Source organism: Palaemon carinicauda, chromosome 38, assembly GCF_036898095.1.
Source record: "Palaemon carinicauda isolate YSFRI2023 chromosome 38, ASM3689809v2, whole genome shotgun sequence".
NCBI lineage: Eukaryota > Metazoa > Arthropoda > Malacostraca > Decapoda > Palaemonidae > Palaemon > Palaemon carinicauda.
In genome coordinates, this window is record NC_090762.1 from 69,535,476 (window position 1) to 69,552,975 (window position 17,500).

At 38.7% G+C, this 17,500-nt stretch overlaps 1 protein-coding gene across 2 annotated transcripts in view; it reads left to right on the top strand.

Moving 5' to 3' along the window:
* Nucleotides 1–17,500, top strand: part of LOC137630235 (TWiK family of potassium channels protein 18-like) — a 95,179-nt gene that overhangs the window by 60,047 nt on the left and 17,632 nt on the right. For both annotated transcript variants that reach the window (XM_068361693.1, XM_068361694.1), the window contains exon 4: nucleotides 1,484–1,634. In XM_068361693.1, coding sequence (XP_068217794.1) covers nucleotides 1,484–1,634 — 151 coding nt within the window. The remainder of the gene's footprint in view (nucleotides 1–1,483; nucleotides 1,635–17,500) is intronic.

Sequence of the window (17,500 nt, forward strand, 5' to 3'; positions counted from 1 at the left end):
AAATATCAAATAATGTTTATTGATACACTGATTTTATATGTGAATGATAATGATGCAGGCTCCCCAATGTTGCTTCTAATCGTTGAAAGTGACTAATCATTTTTTGTTTCAATTACATAATTATGACAACAGAAGTAGAAAAAAAAATAAGAAAGGGTGTAGCCTAGATAAGACCGAAGGAATAGACAGCCATGTAAAAGTTAGTAGATTTTAACTGTTTATTTTTTATAAGAATGCAGCGGCGTTGGTTGGTATTATATAGGTACTCTTGTTGGCCATGTTCATTGTAAAATTAAATCCTGAACATCAGATTAATGGAACAAAATAATTCAATAAAAAGGGCTACGAAACTTAACCCAAACAAACACATCTCGAATACCTTTCGTCACTGTACCTCAACCGTAAAGTGAAAACGGACCCCGACAAGGGGAAACTTGCCTAGATTAGATGTTTCAGAAGTGTTGAAGCGGAAAAATCAACTTGTCACAGATTGTTTGTGCGAAATAACTGTTCGTGTTTGCATAGATGTACGCGGGCTTCTGTGTTTGCATTTGAAGCATTCATATTTTTTTTTTACTTTGTGCATTTTTTATTTTACCCAAGATAATAAAGTCTTATCTATATGGATTTATATATAATTGGTATTCCGATTCGTTCGCTAATAGCAAATAAATTTTTGACAAGTTTGCAAGTTTTTTTGTATAAAGAATATATTGAAAATGTAATTATAAATAGAATTGTAAAAGTTTCAATGCATTACACGTTGAATGACTCGGATGAAGAAATTGTAAAAAGAAAAAAAAATGGTAGATGTCTATATTCATTTACGGTGAGCTTAATGATAATAATAATTATGCTAATGATAATAGTAATAATGAAAATGAATACAAGAATGGTTTCTGAAATAAGGTAATCACTCTGGCGTATCAATTTTGCCGACTTCATTTGTCCTAAAACAAAAAGAAAAAAATCACCTGTTTTTTGTAGATGTGTATGTATGGGTAAGTACAGTAATTAATCATTGTGGTGGATTACAAACATGAGGGGTGTTGCAACCTCATCCCCAAATGACAGCTGGTAGCCAGATTAATGACAACCATTTTAGGTTTATTTTCCTATAGGGAATAGTATTAGGCTTAAAAGTATGTACTTCGATCTCTATCGTCGTCACCATGAGCAGTTATTAAATACATAGCAAGCGAATTCGTGTCAGGTTTTAGAGATTGGGTAACGAAACTAGTTGTACATTGAATGCCTCTCTGTCTTCCGTTTTTCTTATAAGATTCTGTTATCTTTATGTTTTGATTCATAACTTGGTTTCTTTTGACAGATGATCAGATGAACCATGTTGTCTGTCATACGAAACTTTTCTTCCTCCTTTTCCGTATCAGTCTTTCAGATAAGAGAACCAAAGGGAGTTATATCTATAAATAGTTCATTCCGCCCTCATTTCGTAACCTCCCGTTTCCTCTCTTTGCTACAGGCTATGGTAATTTGGCGCCGCGGACGGAGTTGGGCAAGATAGCGACCATACTGTATGCCATCGTGGGTATGCCTCTCATGCTGCTCTACATGTCAAACGTCGGGGAGATACTGGCCAATATCTTCAAGTTCATTTACTTTAGAGCTTGCAGGTGAGTGAGTGACTTTGACGCTTGGCGAATACGAGGCCCAAGCTGTCTTGAGGTTGGTGTCTTTCCGCCAATTATCATACTCTGGGGCCGTGGCGTCATGATCTAACTGGGAGGCGGCTCAGTTGATGGGTGGAACCAGGGACTTCCTTGGACGGAACCTCGATTAGAGTTTTAGGTGGGCCCGGGTTGGGGGGCCTTTTTCTTGTCCATATTTGTTCTCCTGCAAGGAGAAGGCAGAGTAATATTTTTTAAATGAATGGAGATTGACAGGTCTTTGATCTCTCGATTGACACATTAACGAAAAAATATGAACCCATGAATTTTTAATTCACGTTACCATAAACGTATTTATATGAACTATTTCATAATATCTCAAATCTATGTATATAATATTCTCAAGAAAGCTTTTAATATTGCAATTATTTCCAAGATCTTATTTTGATTAAAACATGTATGGTACCTTTTTACCCCACAAATTTATCATATATTTTGCGACAAAATTATTTGTAAGCAATATTTCTGTGTTATATTGCCGTTAATGGTATCATTAGTTTTAAAAAAGAAAAAAAAAAAGCTTGAGTTATGAAAAACGAAGATTTTAGAATATAGGAGAATTCCAATGATCAATGAAATTTTGTATCTGGAGAACACTTGAGGATTGCTTGACACAACTGCTATTAATCCATACATCTGCGACCTGTCAGTGGTCTATGTTGTAACAGCTTTTGGCTGGGGGTCCCCTATTAAACCAGCTGTCCCAGCCGAAACAAATTGCTGACAGCCAGGTGCGTTTTGGACCAAACGGAAAGAAGTTATCAAGGAATTTTGGCAAGGATTCAATGAATGGTTAATGAGTAATTTCCTTATCGAATGAGCTGAGGGTTTCTTTCAGAGTTCCTGGGCAGTGTCTCACCATAGCGATATCAGAGGAGTTTTGAATTAATATAGTTTGATTTTAATAATTTCATTTATGTGGTTTCTCCTGGAGTTTTTAGAAAGTTGGTGGCCATTTTTTGTAGTTTGTAGTTTCAGTGAATTAGATGGCACTTCTCAGAATTTCAGGATGTTTGTTGACCTTTCTCAGAAGTTCATTCTCAGAATTTCTGCAAGTTGCTGGGCATTTCTCAGAATTTCAGTATGTTGGTTGAACCGAATCATAAATTAACCCATAATATTAATTAGTTTGGGGTACATCTCCGAATTTCAGTAGAAGCTTGGCATTTCTCATGGCATCAGCAAATTGATAGGAACTTCTATGAATTTTAGTGTGTGGTGGGCACTTATGAGATTTTCCGCAAATTGGTAGACTTTTAGAATTTATGAAATGGCATAGCTTTGTTGTTCAGTTTTAGTGAATCTTACTGTAATCTCAGTTAATTGGTTAATTTTTCTTACAACTTCAGGTAGCCGTTTGACTCCTCTTGAAAGCCCAGAAAGTTGGTTAATGCCTCTTGAAAATTCGGGAAACTGGTTTTAAACTTTTGAAACTAAAGGAAATTGGTTGGAACCTTTTGAAAATTAGAAAAAACTAATTTGCGCCTGATTGATTGATGCTTTTCGAAATCTCAGGAAGTCGATTAACACTTCATGAAACTTCAGGAAGTTCGTTGAAGCCCATTGAAATTTCAGGAAGCTGGTTAACGCCCATTGCAACTTTTGGATGTAAATTGACACCCTTTGGAATTTCAGAAAGTTTGTTGACTGTTGCTGAAACCCAAGAAGCCACTGGGGCTTTTTGAAACTTCCTATAACTTCCTCTCTGAACTTCAAGAAGTGGGTTAACTTGCTTTAAGATTTGAAAAATTTGCTTGACATCTTTGAAACTTAAGGAATTAGGCGAAACATTCCTGGATAGGTTGGATTTTCTCAGAATTTCATCTGGGGTTATTCTCTCTGGAATTTCAGTGGTCAGTTGACTTTTCTGGACACTTAATCTGATGGATTTCTCGAGAATTTCTCTTGATTTGTCGTTTATTGTAATTTCAGTAAGTTGTTTTGACTCAACTGGAACTTTATCAAACTCTCTGAGTCTGTGCTTGAGTTTGCTTATATGATTAGATGATGATAAAGGAGATTATAGCTAAGTAAATTTATTACTTACTGGATTTTATTCATAGATCTATTTTTTTAGACGATCTTCAATCAATGTAATCAGTGTTAATAGGCTTCATTCTAATCTATTAAGAATGATTTTAATAGAAGTTTTGTGGGTGTTTACTAAAGACTAGTAGAGTATTTAAAGCTATAACTTTGACATCCAATACCAGTTACATTAATCTTGTCATAACGAGTCAGGTGTTTGATAGATATGCGTATAGGTACAAGGAGAAAATTACTTATGGCAGGGCACGTAAATATAAGAGGCGACTCTTGCCAAACTGATGTACTGATTCAATTAAGAGGCTTTTTTTTTCTAAAGTAGTCCTTATTAGAGACATTGATTATTCTTTAAGTACCTCTAGTCTGATTTATTCTAATTGGTAAAAGACTTAACATGTGATGTATTGATCATGTCAGTATTAATAAAGATGACAGATAAACACTTTTTTAAGAGTTAACGTATATATATATATATATATATATATATATATATATATATATATATATATATATATATATATATATTGTGACCAGCGAATTACGTAAATTCCCGAGCTCCAAAACTCACCTGATTTATATTACATGATCTAATACGCAAGAGAAAACCTCCGAGCTCTGAGAATAATACGCAACTCCCAGACGATCATATATATGAACACTCAAAACAAAAACTGGGTGATTACTTTAATTTTAACGGGAACTATTCTTAAATCAACTTAGTCAGGAGATACGAGCAAAGTACTAAAATAAGTATTGGTGATCAAAATAATACACACTTTACATAACTAAATATATTCTATAAAAATAACAATTCAAAAAATAATACCAAAATTAAATCACTCGAAAAATTAAATCTGAATTAGACCTTAGACTAAGATAAAATCATACTTCAAAGATTATACAATCACTTGTTTCACTAGAAATTAATTTATGAAAATATTCAATTTTGACAACTAATGAAAAAAGTTGACACTTCAACACTATAGAAAATAAATAAAAATTACACTTACATATACATAACTGTTACTCTTATGTCCATTGGGGTCACACAAGGTTATTGAACAGTCAAGCAAAAATAAATACACTTCACTGTTTAACCTAATTACACAGAGCCAGTTACAAAACTTTACAATATAAATTTACTTACATTAACACACTTCATTTTTTAATTGAACACACGATAATATCACCAACATTTGAACAACACTATACACGGTATATGTTGGAGAGAATTCACTATTCACGTTTGATAGGAAACTGTGCATGTTGGAGAGGAAATGCGTAGTGGCTGGATAGATGCTAGTGAGAAGACTGGCAGACATTGGCTCTTTCAGAGGGTTAGGCTAGATATCTCGTTCCTAAGCATTGGTCAGTCCTATATATATATATATATATATATATATATATATATATATATATATAAATATATATATATTATCCAGATTTACTCTAAAAACTTCTAGTAAAGCATTTGCTTAGCGTGGGGCATGGCTCTAGCGGTGTCAAGGTTGGCATTTTGAAGTAAAATACCATCGTTGCTCGATGAGGCAATGCTCTCGGCTAAATCCTACCACCTCCTCTCACAATATAAAAAAAAGAGTAAGTTTTAGTTGAGAACCTTCCTGCAACTTCCAACCACGTGGAAACATGATGCAATCCCTAGTGTGTGTCTTTCAGCATACCTTCTAACAAGTTACATAAGACTTTGTAGCTAAACTACGTGAAATTAAAATTCAATTCTTTAAAATGTTGTAAACTTACATATACGGAACTGAATGAAAATACAACTAAATAGATAATGACAGTATTATGTAACTTACATACATACATTTACTTAATCCTACATAAGTGTGACCCACCTTGTGAGCTGGCTATACATCTCTTAAATACACAAATGAAATACGTTTATACAATATTCTCCTCTCATGTAGACCAGCCTTGTAAGAATATATATATATATATATATATATATATATATATATATATATATATATATATAAATTATAGGTTTATATATGTATATATCCTCATCATCATCTCCTCCTCCGTCTATTGATACAATGGGTCTCGATTAGATTTCGCCAGTCGTCTCTATCTTCAACTTTTAAATCAATATTCCATTCATCATCTCCTACTTCACTCTTCATAGTCCTCAGCCATGTAGGCCTTAGTCTTCCATCTCCTCTAGTGCCTTGTGGAGTCCAGTTAAAAGTTTGGTGACCTAATCTTTCTTGGGGAGTGCGAAGAGCTTGACCAAACCATCTCTATGTATATCATCATCACCATCATCATCTGCTCCCATACTTATTGAAGCAAAGGGGCTCGCTTAGATATCGCCAGTCATCTCTATCTTCAGCTTTTAATTCAATACTCTATTCATCATCTCCCACTTCCTGCTTCATAGTCCTCAGCCATGTGGGCCTTGGCCTTCCAACTCTTCTAGTGCCATGTGAAGCCCAATTGAAAGGTTGGTGAACTAATCTCTCTTGAGGAGTGTAAAGAGCATGTCTAAACCATCTCAGTCTACCTCTCACCATGATCTTGTACCAACCGTGTGTCACACGATCGTACATAGTAACGACATTTCATTTTGTGTATATATTATGCTTGTATCTTCGCTCTCCCCGCGCACTGACAAGGACCTGAAATAACATGTCTGTTTTTCTCACCGTTAACTGTTAACCGTTGCGGTGTCGGTTGAACAGTAAATTTCTTGTTATGTCTTTTATGCCTTTTTTGCCTGGAGTTTATGTATATAAAAGCGAGTGTTCTGTAAAAAAGTTACTCTGTTGCTTTCATCCTGTCTTTGAGTCACAACCTTCTCTCGGCCCGTCACATTAGTGACCCGGGAAATCGACCCGCTCCTCCCGCCTTCCATCCCTCCTCTCCCCTCCGTCATTGGTACTATGGCCGCCCAATTGAGACTTTCGTTGTTCGCCAGCAGAGAGGCGTTTGCTTGGTTTCAGCACGCAGAAGTACAGTTTTGCATCAATGGCGTGACTCGCTCAACCACCAAAGCAGATTATGTTCTCGCGGCTATACCCGAGAATACCTTCCCAGAAATATCCGACTGGCTTTGTGAACAAGGAGACACCCCAATAGCATATGATGCCCTCAAAACATACCTTCTGCAGCAGTACTCGCCGTCGCCAGCCGCCCATATAGCAAAGCTTTTTCAGCTCTCTCAACAACCGTTGGGGGATCAAAGGGCTTCGCTCGCCCTCAGGGAAATGACCAGTATCGCTCGCCTGCAACCTGCCGCAGACGGCTCTCCTCGTCAGGTGAACCTACTACGTGCCCTTTGGATACGCCGTTTACCCGAACCTGTACGCGCTGCCATACCCGGTGTCGATAGTTTACCCATAAAGGACTTGATGACCAAAGCCGACGCCCTTATGGACAGCCACTTCACGACCTTCAAGACCTCCATCAACGCCTCCACTCCTGACGAAGAGGACGCCTATTCAACATCAACCGAAGCTGACGTGAATGCCGTAGGACATACACACCTACCCCGTGACATACCGAAGCGGCGACAAAGCCACCCACCACTCACTCACGCCCCAACCAATGACTTCTAGAGCCACTTACTGCCTCCCATCGGCTGCAGTTTTGCTACTACCACAACAGATTTGGGGCAGCCGCGAAGAAATGTGACAAGGATTGTCAGTGGCCAAAAAACATGTAAGTAGGCCATCGCTAGTGGCAGTGTCCTCCCGTGTTTCTAATCTTTTCTTTTTACATGATGCAGGAACGGGCATGCGATTTTTGGTAGACACGGGTGCTTGTCGTTTTCTTTTGGCAAGGGAACTCTTCAGGACACGACGTAGTCTGTCTACATCTGCCGACGTAGTCTGTCTATGTCTGCCGACGTCCACTTGCTAGCTGCCAACGGATCTGCGATACCCACCTACGGTTACCAGAAGCCTCACATTATCGTTTGGAAACAATAAATTTAATTGGAAGTTTATCGTTGCTGACGTCACATTGCCAATCCTCGGTGCGGATTTCTTCTCTCATTTCCACCTTCTGGTCGATGTTGCCCACCGACGATTGGTCATCGCAGAATCGTACTTGTCGACACCTCTTCAACCCGCCCCCTCCAACCTCGCTCTCCACATCAGCATACCCACAGATGCCTACGCCCACCTCCTCACATCGTACCCGGAAGTTTTCTGTCCAGAACTTTGCCAAACGCCACAGCTCCTGCCAAGCACGGTATTTATCACAATATCAAGACGACGGGACCCCCAATCTTCGCAAAATTCAGATGTCTGGCACCGGAACAATTGGCAGCCACCAAACAGACGTTCACCGAAATGGATGAAATGGGCATTTGCCAAAAGGCCTCCAGCCCATGGTCGTCACCCTTACACATCGTTCTGAAGAAAGACGGCTCCCTCCGTCCGTGCGGGGATTACAGGTGTCCGAACATGCAAACAGAACTAGATCACTACCCCCTCCCAAACATCGCCGACGGGACCTCCTACATGCACAAAGTGAAGGTTTTCTCCACGCTCGACCTCCTGAAGGGGTATTATCAGGTGCCTATGAACCCAGAAGACATCCCCAAGACCGCCATCACCATTCCGTTTGTTACATACACCTTCAATTACTCCTGTTTTGGCGTTCGTAATGCTGAGGCCACTTTTTAACGTCTCATGGATGGCATCTTAGGGGACCTCCCCTTCTGTGTATGTTATGTGGACAACATGCTTGTGTTCTCCTCCTCAAAAGAGGAACACCTCCGTCACCTGCGCATCGTGTTCGACCGCCTGCAACAAAACGGCCTTGTAGTCCGGTACGACAAGTGTACCTTTGGCCCCAAGAAAGTGTCGTTCTTAGGGCACCACATCACTCCTGAAGGAGTCCATCCCCTCCCTGAGAAGGTAGCAGCCGTTCAGGACTTCTCCACGCCCTCGACCGTCAAAGCTCTGCAGGAATTCTTGGGCATGATCAGTTATTATCACCGTTTTCTGCCAGCCATTGCCGCCACTCTTGCTCCCCTCTACGCCTTCCTCAAGGGTAAGCTAAAGGACCTGAAGTGGGGTCCCCTTCAAGAAGCGGCCTTCTGCAATGCAAAGAAGGCCCTATCAACTGCTGCAGCTCTCACTTTTCCGATCCCACATGCCCCTCTCCTTCTCTTCACCGATGCCAGCGACGTTGCTATTGGTGCAATACTCGAGCAAGTGGTCAACGGCTCGCCCTGCTCATTGGCCTTCTTCAGCAGAAAACTGTCCAGGGCAGAATCGGGTTATTCTACCTTCGATCGCGAATTGCTGGCGATGCACTTGGCTGTCCGTCACTTTCGCCATTTCTTAGAAGGTACGCCCCTCGTTATTCGCACAGACCACATGCCTTTGATGCTCGCCTTCACTCGACAGTCTGATGCCTGGTCCGCTCGTCAACGCCGAAATCTCTCCGCCGTGGCTGAATAAAATTGCACCCTCCAATACGTCCATGGGGAAATGAATCCCGTTGCCGATGCCCTGTCAAGAAACACCTTGGCTGCTGTTCAACTGGGATTGGATTACAACGCCTTGGCTGAAGCCCAACGACAAGATCCAGAGTATCAAGCATGTAGGACATCCTGCATGTCCCTCTGTTGGGAAGACTTCCCTATCGAAGACTCCAACACCACCCTCCTCTGTGACGTCAGTACTGGTAGACCGCGACCTTGGATTCCTGCTCCCATGCGCCGGCAGGTGTTTGATTTCATTCACGGCCTTTCACATCCCTCGTGCCGTTCTATTGCACAGCTGCTGAAGACGAAGTTCATTTGGCACAGGATTTCTAAGGATGCTAAGGATTGGGTCTGCACCTGTACTTCTTGCCAAACTTCCAAAGTACATTGACACACAGATTCAGGAGGGGGTACCTTTCTTCAACCTCAGCGTCGTTTCGCCCACATTTACGTCGACGTTGTAGGCCCACTACCCACATCACAAGGACATCGTTACCTGTTTACCGTCATCGACCGCTCCACTCATTGGCATGAAGCCATTCCCATGAAAACTGCAATGTCCGCCTCATGTACATCTGCCTGACTCTCAGGATGGATTGCAAGATTTGGTATCCCTGAGCATATTACTTCTGACAGGGGTACCACTTTCACCTCGCAATTGTAGACATCATTAGCGAATCTCCTGGGCATCACCCTATATCAGACAACTGCCTATAACCCTGCTGCCAATGGAATGGTTGAACGTTTTTCATCGCACCCTCAAAGCAGATTTGATGTCCCGCTGCAAGGATTACAACTGGTTTACTCAGCTTCCCTGGGTCCTCCTTGGACTAAGGACCACTCCTAAAGACGCCCTCAACGTCTTGGCAGCTGAAATGGTGTATGGCGACCCGTTGGTCGTCCCTGCCAAATTTTATCTTTCTGCAACCTCCTCCGACGATCTCCAGCGCATACGTCACGTCGTGGGAAAATTTACTCCATGCCGCCAGACTTACAAGCCCCCAGCGAAGCATCGTATACAGACAGACATGCACTCTGCAACGCACGTCTTCCTACGCAACGACACCAGCAAGCCACCTCTAAAGCCCCCTTACACGGACCCTTTCTTTGTGATCCGACGCAGTCCGAAAGCATTCCTACTAAACATTCATGGCAAAGAAGACTGGGTCTCCATTGATCGTCTAAAACCTGCTTATCTCCTGCCAGATGACCCGCCTACAGTTTGCCTCTCTAGATCAGGGCGTCCTATTTAACATGTACAGTATGTCATTTTTAGGGGGCAGCCATGTACCAACCGTGTGTCACACGATCGTACATAGTAACGACATTTCATTTTGTGTATATATTATGCTTGTACCTTGGCTCTCCCCCCGCAATGACAAGGACTTGAAATAACATGTCTGTTTTTCTCACCGTTAACTGTTAACCTGTGCAGTGTCAGTTGAACAGGAAATTTCTTGTTATGTCTTTTTTGCCTTTTTTGAATGGAGTTTGTATATATAAAAGCAAGTGATCTGTAATAAAGTTACTCAGTTGCTTTCATCCTGTCTTTGAGTCGCAACCTTCTCTCGCCCCATCACAATCTCATCCACTTATGGCACTTGAGTAATCTCTCCTATTGTTTCATTTCTCATGCCGCCCTACCATTTAACTCCCAATATTCTTTTGAGGGAATTGTTCTCAAATCTACAAAATCTGTTTGATATTGTTTCATTATTATACCATGTCCCTATAGTAATACCAGTGTCACTAAACTTATATATAACCTGGTATTTTTTATGTAATTTCAGTCGATTTCATTTCCAAATTTTACTTAACCTAGCCATTGTGTGATTTGCTTTTTTCAATCTTTTATTAAACTCAAATTCTAAAGATCCTGTATTAGAGATCATAGTTCCTAAATATTTAAATGACTCCACCTCATTAGTCGAGTGCCATATGTGGATGAGATCATGATGAGGGGTAGATGGAGATAGTTTGGACATGCTCTTCGTACTCTCCAAGAGAGATTAGTTCACCAAACGTTTAACTGGGCCCCAAAAGGCACTAGAAGAGTTGGAAGACACTGTCCTACATGGCCAAGGACTATGAAGTGCGAAGTAGATGATGAATGGAGAAGTGTTAAATTAAAAGCTCAAGATAGAGACGACTGGCGAAATCTAACCGAGGCCCTTTGCTTCAATAGGCGTAGGAGGAGATGATGATGATATATGTATGTACTGTATATCTCTAGTGAGACTGATATCTTATCAGGTAAATCCTGAAATACAGTTAGCACTTAGGTTCCGAATTCTTTTAAACCTCCTTGTGGCATGGTTGGTAGCGACCCTGCCATTCATTTGAAGAGACTAGGGTTCAATCCCAAAATGAGGTAGATATTTATTTCTATTTGAGCACTACTGTATATTATGTTAATTTTCATCCATATATATATATATATATATATATATATATATATATATATATATATATATATATACAAACTGCAGAATAAAGGTCTTGTTTATGTCTTTCCACTTACGTCTGTTTATGGTCTTTCTATGCCAATCCACCTGCAAACTTTCTTTGTTCGTCAATCCATCGTCTTCTCTTCCTTCCCCTGCTTCTTTTGCAATCTTGAGGGACCAATTCTGTTATTCTTAATGTCCATCTATTATCAGTGATTCTCATTTGTTGAAATATCCTTTACTTTTGTAGGTAGTAGGATGACCAGTGCACCAGCCAGTAGTTGAGATACTACCGCTCGAAAGTTATTGCATCCTTTAAGTGTAAACATACACCGAATAGTCTGGCCTATCCTTTCCACATTCTCCTCTGCCCTCATACACCTGACAACACTGAGATTACCAAACAATTCTTCATTCAAGAGGATAACTACTGCACATAATTGTTCAGTGGCTGCTTTCCTCTTGGTAAGGGGAGAAGAGACTCTTTAGCTATGGCAGCCAGTTCTTCTAGGAGAAGTACACTCCAAAATCAAACTATTGGGCTTACAACTTCTTGGTTTTTAAACTAGGTTTATAGCGTAGCTTGTACAAATAATAATAATAATAATAATAATAATAATAATAATGGTAATTACTTTTCTCTCGTATTCCTGTTGCTCTTTTCTGTCTCCTAGTGTTATTCTCGCCATTATTCTTTCCATAGCTCTCTGAGTTGTAACTTGCTTATGTTTTAAGTCTTTAGTAAGGCTCCATGTTTCTGATGGATTAGTTGAAACTAGTAGAACCATCTCATTAAATACTTTTGTTTTTTTAGAGAAAGTGCCATTTTACTTTTCATAATCTCATTTTATTTTCCAAAAGCTCTCTGCCCTATATTTATCCTTATAATTTTGGTCTCCTGTCCTGGGGGAACACTTATTATCTGTCTTAAGTATGTATATGCATTTTCATTGAACATTATCATAGTTTCACTCATATTCATTTTCAGTCCTACATTTCTGCTTTTTTCTATTCAATTCTTTTATCAGCTTTTGCAATTCATCCCATGATTCACTAAACTAAACTATGTTATCTGGAAAACTTGAGTTGTTAAGGTATTCCATATTAATATTGATTCCTTTATTTCCCCCATTTAAATTTTTTAAAATTTCTTCATAGGCATGCAGTGAATAATTTTGTAGAGATGGTGTGTCCCTGTCTAACTCCTTTCTCAATCGGATTTTACTCACTATCTTTATGTAATTTTAGGATTGCTGTAGCCTACTTCCTATTTATACAAAATTCAGCTATTTCTTGTTTATGAAGGGTTTTCATTACAGCTGAGGTTTTGACAGAATGACAAGCTTTCTTATGGTCTATAGATGTCATACATAGTATTTTGTCTTACGTGTCCTTTATTTGCTTTGTTTCATTAGCTTATAGCATCCATTTTAGGAGGCGGTGTGTCTTTTGTTACTTGCCTTTGAAGTCAGCTTTAATGCACTGTTAAACATGTAAACAGGATCTGGTGACCATCGTAGGATCCTTGATATTTGCAAATGTTTGTGATGATGTCATAAAAACACTATTGTGATACCATCAGTGGCTTTATTAGAAAAGAGAAGGGCCGTCCATTGAAAATTTTGCTGAAAGATTACTATTATGTGAACGCCTTCAAGAAACTTTAGGGAAATGCAGATCCCAAATCATGTTGTTGATGTCTCCGAAGAGTTTGTTTGCACTGTGAATGCATTCAAGCCAACCCCTTTAAAAATACTGCCCAGAACACTAGTGTAGGTGTGGACATCAGCTCTTTGTTTCCATGCTACTGAAGTTTTTCGCTTTGCATTAGGGGCTGTAGCTACCAAACAGCACCTATCAGATCCCATTCTGCATGACTGGAGTTCCACTGATTGCATCCAGAAATGATGCCATTGGACTTCGTAACAATTCTCGTAACTATCTCCCCCCCCCCCCCCCTCTCCACAACTTTGAGGAGGATGACTTAGAAAACTGTAGACCTTGAACCACTAGATCTAAGCCATGAAAATGTAATTTTTAATGAGAGAACTTAATGATCAATTAATGTGGTGCTACTAAAAACTTTTGACCTGTATATAATTTCAGTTTAAATTTTGCATCTATTATGGTTTTTTGACATTAAATTACATGGAAGCCCTAAAATATCATTTTCAGTTAAATTTTTATCCTAAAAATAGTTTAAATACATTGATAACTCAAGTTAATAGTACTTCTGGGTGAAAATGGTATTGTACTGTTTTGACCTTCTCAGCCAGTACCCATTTTTAATACTGATTTACAGGTACTAGCAACCAGAAACTGTTTTACTAACAATGTTCTTCACGAAGCTTACACATAAAAGTAACGGGAAAACGTGTGGAAGGTATTAAGGAGGATGGGGTCCCTTTTAGGTTTCTGGCCCGTAGACTAACTACTCCTTAATAGAACATATGACTGTAAATATCTTTCGAATGTGAATTCACACTCAGGTAATTAAACCTTTGTAAGTTAGTGTTGTTTAGAAAGTTTATGTCTTCCTTAAAGTTGCTAGACTATATTGCCAACACTTCCGCTAGAGAGTTATGGGGTCCTTTCACTGGCCATATAGTACGGTTCATTTTCCCTTTGCCTACACATACACCGAATAGTCTGGCCTATTCTTTACAGATTCTCCTCTGTACTCATACAACAGAGAGCACTGTGATTATTAAACAATTCTTCCTCACCCAAGGGGTTAACTACTGCATTGTAATTGTTCAGTGGCCACTTTCCTCTTGGTAAGGATAGAAGAGACTCTTTATCTATGGAAAGCAGCTCTTCTAGGAGGACACTCCAAAATCAAACCATTGTTCTTTAGTCTTGTGTAGTGCCATAGCCTCTGTACCATGGTCTTCCACTGTCTTGAGTTAGAGTTCTCTTGCTTGAGGGTACACCCAGACACACTACTGTATTCTATCTTATTTCTCTTCCTCTTGTTTTGTTAAAGTTTTTATAGTTTATTTAGGAAATATTTATTCTAATGTTACTATTCTTAAATATTTTATTTTTCCTTGTTTTCTTTCCTCGTTGGGCTATTTTCCTTGTTGGAGTCCCTGGGCTTGTAGCATCCTGCTTTTCCAACTAGGGTTGTATCTTAGCAAGTAATAATAATAATAATAATACATATCACAGTCGAACGTTGCCACTGTTATGTTGCTAAGAGGTCTTTGGTATAACGTATTTCTTAGGATTCATATACAGTAAGTGGGATGAGTTCTATCATCATCCTCATCGCATGTTGCCATATTTGATCAATCCTAGTTTAAAGGTTTAAAGGCTGCTTATGAATGGCAGAGGCAAGTGACAGTGACATTGCCCTATCAAGCAGGACAATGCCCTAGAGACGGGCCATATTTCATAAGATCAGCTCCCAAGCCCCCTCTCCTGCCAAGCTAGGACCATGGAGGGCCAGGCAATGGCTGCTGATGACTCAGCAGATAGACCTATAGGCTCCCCCAAACCCCCCAACCTTAGCTCACAAGGATGGTAAGGTTGCATACGCTAATAGCAATAACGAGACTAAGCGGGACTCGAACCCCCGACTAGCAAGTTCTCTTGCTTGATGGCACCATCCAGCACACTGTTCTATCTGTTTATTTATTTATTTTCCTCACTGGGTTATTTTCATTGTTGGAGCCTTTGGACTTTTAACATCCTGTTTTTTCAACTAGGGTTGTAGCCTGTCTAGTAATAATAATAATAATAGTAATAATTATTATTATCATTTTTATTTTTATTATTATTATTATTGGAGGATATTCTGATTTTTTTTTTATTATATCCTTAGATTGTTTTATTAAGATGACTTTTGCAGTTCGGAGAACGAATTTAACAAAAAAAAAAAAAAAAAAAAAATTCAGTTCGTGTCCTCTTCGGTTACCAAAGTGAATGTAGTCATAGAATTACCCCTTTGGATGTGATTTTCTTTTTAAGGAACTCTTAATGTATCATCATGTGCAATTGTACGTTTTTACTTTATTAGTAATCGTTTTGATTACAGCAGAATTATCTGCATTACACTTTTAATGTTTATTTCCACCTGGAATAAAATCTCCATTATAGAGTTTCAGAATTTGCATTTATTTTTATGTTTACTGCCAAGTCAATCTCTCCTTGAAAATAAAAACATTCGTGTGGGTTGGGGAAAACGAAGCTTAAGTTACTCTTAAGTAATCATAATGATGGGAATGATAACATCAGCACGTCCTGGGGTCAGAAAATAATGCTGCCATTAAAATGCAAATGAAATCCGAGTTTCATATTTGACCATTTTTTTAAACGACGACAGGTGTGCGGGGCACAGCGCCCCCGTCACTCATTCTGACAATGAAAACAGCGCTTGTTGATCTTATGAATCTAAAACCTATATTAAACTGATGCCTTTGCCACGGCGTCCATCATCACTTCCCGGTGGGGTGGGGGAGGGGGTTGTGTTGTATGTGATGGAGAGGTGGAAATGATTCTAAACTGTTGATTAATTCTATTCTTAGGGATTTTTATTCCCTCTTCTAATTATTGATATTTCATTACTATTCTCGTAGCTCCATTTCTTACTGTCTTTTAATTCCCTGCAGTAAGATTAAAGACCAACGTATTAACTTTCAGTTAATTTATTTTTTTTAATTTATTCTTTTTTGTTTGTATTCAAATTTAGTTAAATTCTTAACCATACTGGTCTCTCCCTGTAGACGCTTGTTTACAGAAGTATAACGGACTCTTCATACTCTGACCTTTGTAAATAAACTGGTAATATTTTTTTCCCTATTTAAACGAACTTGTACCTCCATGAGTTTGCTATTATTGCTGTAGACCAAGAAGGCTAAATCCCAGGGCTGGGCCTTACATTTTTTCAGCAATACTAATAATGATGATAATTTTTATTGTTTTTCGTAGAGGGTAATTTAATGTAATTGTTCTGTTGCTACTTTTCTCTTGGTAAGGATAAGCAGGATACTAAAAAATCATACCATTGTTCTCTAGTCTTGGGGAGTGACATACCCTTGTACCATGGTGTTCCACTTTCTTGGGATAGAGTTCTCTTGCTTGAGGGTAAACTTGGGCACGATATTCTGTTTCTTTCCTTATTTCCTTTTCTTCACTGGGCCATTTTCCCTGTTGGAGCCCTTGGACTTAAGGCATCCTGCTTTTCCAACTAGGGTTGTAATAATAATAATGATAATAATAATAATAATAATAATAATAATAATAATAATAGTGTATTTTTAAGACCAAGTAATTTCGAGCGCGGATGATTAATTTGTGCATTTGTTTACCTAAGTGGCATGCAATTTCATCCCAACAAAATGTTATAATGATAACGATAAAAATTATATCAATAATCACATTCGAAAAAGTATAGAAATTGTAATAATTACAGAATGATAATTTTAAGTCAAGCAGGAAAATTTAAATTACAACAGTCACAGATATATTGACAGAAAATATACAAAATTTGCTAAAGGTTAAAATAATTGATCTTTTGTGAAGAAGCGAACTCCTTTCAATATAAAAATGAATGAATTTTGTAATTAACTTTACGGAAAATAGGAAAATTTTAAAACAGCGTTGTAGGCTAAATGTATTTTCTTTTCAAAATATTTTTCCTGTATTTCAAATAGTCATGAAATACAGGATAATGACTACAGCTAGTAATGATGTTTATTCTCAAGTAGTGAATAATATGTATGCCAATATTTATGCAGAATTGAAATCTCTCATATTTGCAAATTTGGTGCTTTACTGTCGTTCAGTCTTGTCAGTAACATCTGACTACACAGCGCAACCCGAAGTCCCGAATGATTATAATAATATACTTT